Below are 8,057 nucleotides of genomic sequence, written 5' to 3'. Positions count from 1 at the left end.
TTAGTTGTATTATGTTGAGAAAGTATGATTTTATAATTGTCTTTAATTAGAGATTATGTTTCCGTTTAAGGAGATGTGTATAGGTGCCAGGTTGACAAGGGGTGGAATGTGATGGTTAATGTTATGTGTCAACTTGATTAGGCTATGATTCTCAGTAGTTTGGCAGACATTGGACTGATTGCTTTTCCATGATGTAATGTAATGTAACCACCTCCATGATGTGATCTGATGTGATTAGCCAATCAGTTGTAGGAGGAGTTTCCTTGGGGACGTGGCCTGCATTCAATATATATGGATACTCTGGCAAAACTCTCTCTAGATTCTACATCTGACTTATCATTCTCTGATCTTCAGTTCTTGGCACGTGAAGCAGCATCCTGCCACCTGACCTGGGAATCTTGGGATTCACCAGCTCCCACAACCTCATGAACCAGCAGCCTTCCACTTGACTTGCAGATCTTCGGATTTGCCGGCTTCCACAACCCCATGAGCAAGGAAAAGCCTCTAGCCTGATGCCTGACCCACAGATTTGGGACTTGCCAGCCTTTACAACTGCGAGAGCCATTTCCTTGAGATAAATCTCCATATATATACACACTTCACTGATTTTGCTCCTTTAGAGAATCAAGCCTAAGACAATTTCTATTACTTCTTTCCCTTTTATTTTTATCCCTTCTATCTTAGAGTTCGCAAATACTAAAGTTTAATAAACTTTTACCTTACCTTAACTAATTTGTATCTTACCGGTTTCATAAACTTCTGGCTTTAACTTTTACCAGTTTCATCTTTTTAAATTAATCAATTATTTCTTTAATCCTTTCAATGTTAGGCCTATTGCCTCTTTTTTATTTAGTAACTGCAGGAATTGCATTGCACAGGCAGTGACCATCTGGCCAAACTGCAATAAGACTCTTCTCCAGATTGTCTCTCTGTTATGGACCAAGTCTGAAGGATGTGCCTAAACAAGGCCCTACTGCACTGACCAGCCACGGTAGAAGGAATCTGCTCAGCCCTGGGGCTATATAGTGAGTTCTGCTCCTTCATGGATGACCTTTTATAAAAGGCCCACACTACTTCCTGACCACTCAGATCTGCTACACCTTGGTCCAGCAAACAGCACCAGCTTATCTGAGATCAAGCTTTCTAACCAGCAGCTACAGCCTATTACCACTTAAGCTAGAGAGAGCTAGGGGCTAATTTCCCCAGACATGTTGATTTAAAATCTTGTGAACTTTATTGTATTTATTGATGGCAGAGATAGCTATCTCCAGACCTTTATATCCCAATCATAACTGGAGAGCTTACCAGGCCCTTACATAGAAATAACTCTTTCAAGTTTCCAACTTTTATTGAATATGTACTGTGTGCCAGACACTATGATAGACCTTAGAGATAAAAATTCAAGTAAGACGTGGATTCTCTACTCAATGAATTTATGTTCTAGTTGGGCAGAAAAACAGGTAAAACAACAGTTAAAACACAGTGGGCTGTGTGCTGTTGAGATTTATTATGGGAACAGAAAGGAGGGGCATCTGGATCAGTGAAAGCTTCAGGAGAGGGTGACAGGAGGTAGTCCCCCAGGACCTCACACCCTGTGGATTGATCAATCTCTTCCCCATTGCCCCGGCACCCTCAGAATCATACACACAGGTCCTCATGGAGATGATGAAACCTGAATTAATGAGGGCGCCAGGCTCAGAAGTGGTTTCCTGTCTGTAAAGATCCCCACGGTGAGGGACAGAGGGACATGGGAGAGAGGACAGAAATGAGCAAGAAACCTTATAACTCTCCCCATACACACACATCACCATCCACCCAGCCCCTGACTTGGACACCAAAAGACAAGGTGAAGACAAGGTGAAGACATCCTCTCATTCAACCACCACCACCAGCACAGTTGGTCCTGAGTCAGCGTGGCCAGGACAAGACACATTAGGTGTCGCTCAGCCCTTACCTGGGGATCAGACAGGGCTAGGGGAGGGACCATGAGGAAGCAGGGCCCACACACCCGCCATACTGGTCTCTGAGGGCAGAACAGGGAGCTCAGGGCTGAGCCCTACAGGCCAGGGCTCCAGGCAGCTCCTCTAAGCAATGGCACTACTGAGGGAAGGGGGGTCTGGTTTGCTTCAGTGCAGGGACAAGAAAGGTCAGGAGGGGGACTTGGCTGAAGGGAAGTCCTGGCTTTAAAAGGTCTGGATGGGGTGGGATTGAGATGGAGAAAAAGGGGCAAATAAGGCCTTGGGGAGGGGAATGGAGTGAAAAGGAGGGAAAGAAAGGAGAGGGCTGGTGCTGGGGAGGGGGACAAGACCAGGTGTTCTCCTGGCCCTGGGGCATCAGGCACAGGGCTGGCTCCTCCTCCCATCTCCTGGCATTATGGGGCCCTACTTATTACCCCACAGGGCCATCTTCATATTTATAGGAGTTGGGTGGAAGTGGCTGGACTTCATGTAGGCGGAGATCTTCTTCAGGCCCTAAGGGTGGGGAAAAGAAGGCCAGAGCTCAGGATCTGCTCCCCGTCAGACTCTAGTACTTCCCATGCAGGCACAGCCAGCTCAGAGGACCCGCCACAGTCCTTCCATGTGGGGCGGGTGATGGGGCAAAAGTCTTCCTGTGGTTCCCTGGTACATTAACTGTTCCAATTTCCTTACATTCCTGATCTTAATAAGAGCTCCTCCCATCTTGGAGATCCTACACTGTGCTAAGTGCTTTATCTCCACTAGACATTATAATACAGGATTAGAAAATCCTCCCAGTTGTATTGAAAGATAAATTCTACTATTGCCATTTATCAAAAGGGAAACTGAGGTGCACAGAGGTTACACACCTTCCTTCTGTTCACAGAGCCAGTCCTGGGACAGTGCTGGAATTCAGCATGGCTGTCTCTCCCCAGTCCTGGGCTATTTCTGCTGCACTTTCTCCCTTCTGACCCTCAAAGGAGGATGTCTCACTCCTAGTGTAACAAACATTCTCCTTTTGCAGAGGGAGGTTCCTGACTCATGTCGGGCTCAATGGGGCTTGAACACAAAAAAGAAGGCAGAGCAGGACAAAGGGGGTCAGAACATACCCATTACAGCCTGCAAGAGGCCAGATCTTGGCAAATGACTCAGCAAATCTAGATGATGATTGAAAGGGGAAATGGACTAGCAAAACTAGGCAGGGCCAGGCTATAATTATTCCACTTGTAGGAGGGCATCCAAGCTTCTCAGCCTGATAACTGAGCCCAGTCTCACTGTGCTCCAACCTACCTCACCATAGCTAAGAGGACCAGGCTAAATGACACTCAGGTGTGTGTTTCGGGCTATCATAACAGAATAGATAAGTTTTGAAGGATTCAAAGGCATCTGGAACTTCCCAAATCTAAGGGGAAAAGCCCTGGTAGATCACAGGCCCCAGTCCACAGCTGACATTCAAAGTCATCTTAGCTCTTGTGTCGTCCCCAAGGTGCTTAGCTTGGACCAGAACCAGAAGTTGATGAGAACTAGTCAAGAAAGCAGATCTTGCTGGAAAGGGGTAAAGGAATAAGAACTCTAGGCTGAAAACTCTGTTGGCGACTGCCTCAAATTCTCAAATTTATAATCAAGTAGATTGGGTTGTTCTCCAACCAGCTGACCAGGTGTGATGGATGACTGGCTGTGAGGTGGGGTCTAGGCTGTGTTCCCCTAGAACCCAGTTGGCACCATACACCCCATTCACCTGTGATGGCTATAGTTATCTAACCACTCTGAGCTTGGGGGATGGGCTCCAGGGCAGGGCCATGTTTGCAGGCCCCACTGTGCCTGACCCAGTGCCTCATCCACAGAAGACCATCAGTGAACATGAGTTAAATGTACTGACCCATCTCAGAGATGGAAAACCTTAGACAATGGGGAAGCAGAAAGGCAGAAGAATGGAGGGAGAGACAGTGTCCCACTATAGAACACTTCAAGATAAAATCCTTCACAGTGGCACCCTCATAAATATTCAAACCCCGGCACCTCTATAGACCTGGGAACTTCAGAAGTTGCCCACAACGTGGACTGGATTGGTGCAAAGCATTCTGGAGGTGATGTATAAATGCTGTCTGTGTCTTTGGAACTTGGTAGCAATCCTACCTTATCTCAGTCCTGCTACTGCCAGCTACACACACACTCCTCAAGTTTTGCCTCATCCATACTTTCTTGGGCTTTGAAACTCAAGCAGGAAAAGATCTGAGCTTTCCCTTTCGGCACAGGAGGAGAGCCCATAGAAGCTGACAGGAGCCTGGCACAGCCTGCACTGGCTCTGTGACCTTGAGCAAATTCCTCACCACCTTCAGTTCCAGTTTCCTCATCTGTAAAATGGGGGGTGATAACTCCATCTACCTTGTAGTAATGTTGTGAAGATTAAATCTGATACAATATATGTAAAATGTTTAGCACGGATCCTGGCATAAAGCAAATGCTCCATATATACTAGTTACTGTTTTTTTTTTAGCTCTGAAACTAGGAAAATGTCATGGAGAAGGGAAAAGGAAAAAGGAACATCATAGAGGAAGGGGGACCAGGGGCCTCACCTCAAAGTGGGCCATGAAGTCCTTCAGGTTTGGGAATGCGTCCAGGCACTTAGGCTCAAAGATACGGTTGTGGTCGAGGACATCATAAGCAAGGAAATCCACAAAGGTGATCTGCAGAAAGCCAAGGATGAGTGGATGGGTAGCTCTATCATCTGGGAGGAATGACAACCCTGTGTCCCCTGTCTCCTTCCCCCTTTACCTTGTCCCCTGCAAACCATGGCCGCTTCCCCAGGAACTGTGAGAAGAGCCTCATCTTGTCAGGGAGTCCCTCCAAGTACTGAGGCTTCAGCTTCTCCTGAGACAGAAAACAGCTGTCACCACCCTTGGACCCTGCTCCTTGGGCAGAGAGGCAGTTCCCTCACTGCTGGGATGACCCAGATGGCCACGGGTGAGCCGCCATCCTCCCTGGACTACCCCTGGGCTGGTGCTCAGGCTTCCTTTTAATCCAACCAGCATTTATTAGACCCCTAATAAACCCCCTCTGTGAGAGATCTGGGAAGGCAGAGAGGTAGATAACACCGTCTTTGAATCTGTCACCACTGATCTCCAAACAACCCACCTATAGGTCTGACCCAGGAGTGCTCTAAGCACCTGGCTGAGCACTCGCCTCAGATCTCGGGTAGAGTCACAGAAGCAAAGCATTACAAGAGCTAAAATAAGGAAGTGGAAATTCTAGTCCCTGGGTTGGCACAAGAATGGAGAGGACTTTTTAGTAGTTTCCAGAATAGTGAGGAAAATTTGAGAGGATGAAAGAAAGGAGGGAGTGGAAGGCATTCTTGCAGAAAAACTCTGTGATGGATGCTGTGTGGCTAATCATCCGGATTCACAAGAATCCCTGTGGGTTTCTAAGGGGAAGACACCGGGAAAACAAGATAAAGACGTTGTTTAGGAACTTAATTTCCACACTGGGGGGAATGTGGACTTTATCCTAAAATTGGGGAAACTGATTCAGAGTTTTCATTTGAGGAGATTTAGAGTTATGGAGGTCACTCTGTAAGCAGTGTAGGGTACCCCTTGGAGGATCTATAAGTCTAAGGAATTCAAATGGCACACAGGACAAGTACAGACAGAAATTGAAGAGTCCCATATCCTGATCCAAACCCTGCCCTAGTGCAGCCCCACAGGAACTCACAAAGTCAGGGCTGTAGCACACCCTGGCCAGCTCCAGGCGGGTGTCCATAATCTGGTTCTCCAAGATGTCCACACGAATCTTCTCTGCTTCTGTCTCCCCACCTGCCGCCCACACATCAGACAGTCACCCTCTGCATCCCATCCAAGCCAAGCCCAGGGAATGGTCACCAGGCCTCCTGTGTCCCCGCACCTGCCCCCAGCCCCACTCACACATGTTGTGCTTGCGGGCAATGTAGCGCATGATGGCGTTGCTCTGGGTGATCTTGTGAGGCCCGTCAATTAAGTAGGGCAGCTGCAATGGCAACCAGGCAGGTCTGTTGCACCACCAGCTCCCCAGCACCCTCTCCCCTGAGTAAGGGCAGAGCTGGGACTTGGCACACTCAGATTTGGCCCATGGTAGGCACTAAATAAATATATGTACAGTGAATGTATGATCTGGAACAGGGAACAGAATGGAAAGGCAGTGAAGGGAACTAAGAATGAGAGAGGTGGAGAAAAAGGCACCTGGTTGTAGAACTCCAGGCTGGGGAAAGGAGATGGAGGGAGAAACACCTTTCAATTTCCCCCCACATCCTGCACTTACATTGGGAAAGTCCAGGCCCAGCTTGAATTTCTCATTCAGCCAGTGGCCTTTGTCATAGTTGGGAGCTATGGTGGAAACAATGAAACGAAAACAAACATCCTTGTAGTCCAACATTCCTTTGCCAGAAACCATACCAATAGTCATTCCAAGACCCCTTGAGACTCGTGGATCTGGAAGCTGACAGAACCGCTAAGTCTCACACTCACAGAAGTAAGGCTTACAAAAGTGGTGGGGGCAGCAATTCCCTCCCAGTATCCTGAGCTGGCAGGGCAGAGCTACACAGCCAAAGGGAACCCGGGAAGGGGCAGGCCCCAGATCCAGGTGGTGGAGGCCCTGCAGAGGTGGGCAACAGGTGGCCAGGGCATGTGCTACTTGTTACCAAATCAGCATTAGTTGGCAGAGGGACCAATACGAGGGTGCCATTACCGTCCCCCTCAATGTACTTCTTTTCCTCATAGTTTGATTCTGTGTATTCCAGGAGCAGGCGGATGGCATGACCCAGCTGGGAGTGACAGCACGGGGAAGTGGTCAGAGATGGAGGGACCCTGACGGCCTGACTTCATCTCCGGGTACGCTAGAGCCACCCTCATATCCTCCCATAGGCGAGAAAACCCCACAGAGCTCGCGGCAGATGCCGCTCACTACGCCCCACCCCCACCCCTTCTAAGCCCAAAGTACTCAGCCTGGATGGCGCCAGGCTGCAGGACAAGGCTCAGCTCCAGCAAAGTTCCAGAGAGGAATCTTCTAGAATCTTTCCCCGAGCTGCTCAGAAGTTCCTCGCCACGGCGCCCCTGTCCCATCCGCCGAGGCGGACCCCTCACTCACCCCGCGAATGTCCCAATAACCCAAAACGATGGCCATAGTGCAAGTTTCCCTGAAATTTCGGGACCCGCTGCAGAGGCGCTGAGCTCAGACTTTATCAGGCTAGCCGGGGGGCGGGGCGATCTGTGACGCTCGGCCCCGCCCCCCGCCCGGGAGCTTGGGGGTCATTTCACACCCCCCACCCCGTGCCGCCGCCTCTGCCCCACAAACGTGAGGGCAGGAAGAAGTAAATGGGGTTTCGTCCACTAGCCTTTAAGATTCGGGTAGCCGAAGTTTGGATGCATAGAAGCCAAAGGCGCCTGGACCCCTGAACCCGTCAGTGGCTTTAGCTGCCGCTTTCAAACCTCTGCTAGGTCCAGGGGGAGACCGCCGTGCTTTTGGGGAAACAAGCCAGAAACACCGTGTTTCTCAGGACTCTGTGAGGATCACTCTGCCAGAGTCAGGCCAAAACGTGACTGCTGTAAGACAAGAGAGCTTAAATGAGCCCCTATACAAGGAACAAGGACTCCTGGCCAGTCAGAAAAACTCCTTGGAGCCCTGATACTCCATAATGGGTTCTCCTCCACAGGAAAAAAGTATCAGTGGACGGAGTGACCAGCCTGGACAAAGGACAGAGAATAGGAAATGTGGTCTCCGTGTTTTCTTTTCAGGGACTGTTAAGGACCCTGCCCTTTGTCAGTCCTCTGGCAAAGGATTATAAGGACCAACTGTAAACTCATCAATTAGCATTCCAGCCCAACATGTGAATCTAAATCCAAGAATCAGACCCTGCAATGAGGCTGGGTATGCAATGCAGACCCAGAAATGTCCTGCCAGCCAGCTAGATGATCCTCACTTTGACTCACCCCCAAACTGGGACAGTGACATGAGAGTGGTGGTCACAGAGGGCATGTGAGCAAGAGAGGAAAGAGCATTTCCTCAGAGTGGCCAGACGCCTGGCCTGCTGCTGAGGGAGGCCAGAGAGAGGTGAGGCCAGCGTGGAGCCAGGGG

General features: G+C 49.5%; 1 protein-coding gene across 2 annotated transcripts; it reads right to left on the bottom strand.

Moving 5' to 3' along the window:
- Positions 1–2,381: 2,381 nt before the first annotated feature.
- LOC101344077 (glutathione S-transferase Mu 1-like) lies at positions 2,382–7,110 on the bottom strand. Of its 2 annotated transcripts, XM_004388017.1 has the most exons (8): positions 7,071–7,110; positions 6,672–6,747; positions 6,246–6,310; positions 5,873–5,954; positions 5,664–5,764; positions 4,731–4,826; positions 4,532–4,642; positions 2,382–2,471 (listed from the first exon to the last, which is right to left on the bottom strand). In XM_004388017.1, exons 1-8 carry the CDS (start codon positions 7,104–7,106, stop codon positions 2,382–2,384), a joined length of 657 nt encoding a protein of 218 aa, XP_004388074.1. In that variant the 5' UTR covers positions 7,107–7,110. The 2 variants fall into 2 exon arrangements, with proteins under 2 accessions (XP_004388074.1, XP_004388075.1); XM_004388018.1 differs by lacking the exon at positions 4,532–4,642.
- Between the last annotated feature and the right edge of the window lie 947 nt (positions 7,111–8,057).

The sequence above is a fragment of the Trichechus manatus genome, unplaced genomic scaffold (assembly GCF_000243295.1).
Source record: "Trichechus manatus latirostris isolate Lorelei unplaced genomic scaffold, TriManLat1.0 scaffold00204, whole genome shotgun sequence".
NCBI lineage: Eukaryota > Metazoa > Chordata > Mammalia > Sirenia > Trichechidae > Trichechus > Trichechus manatus.
The sequence above is the reverse complement of the archived record's forward strand: the minus strand, read 5'-3'. Positions and strand labels throughout refer to the sequence as shown.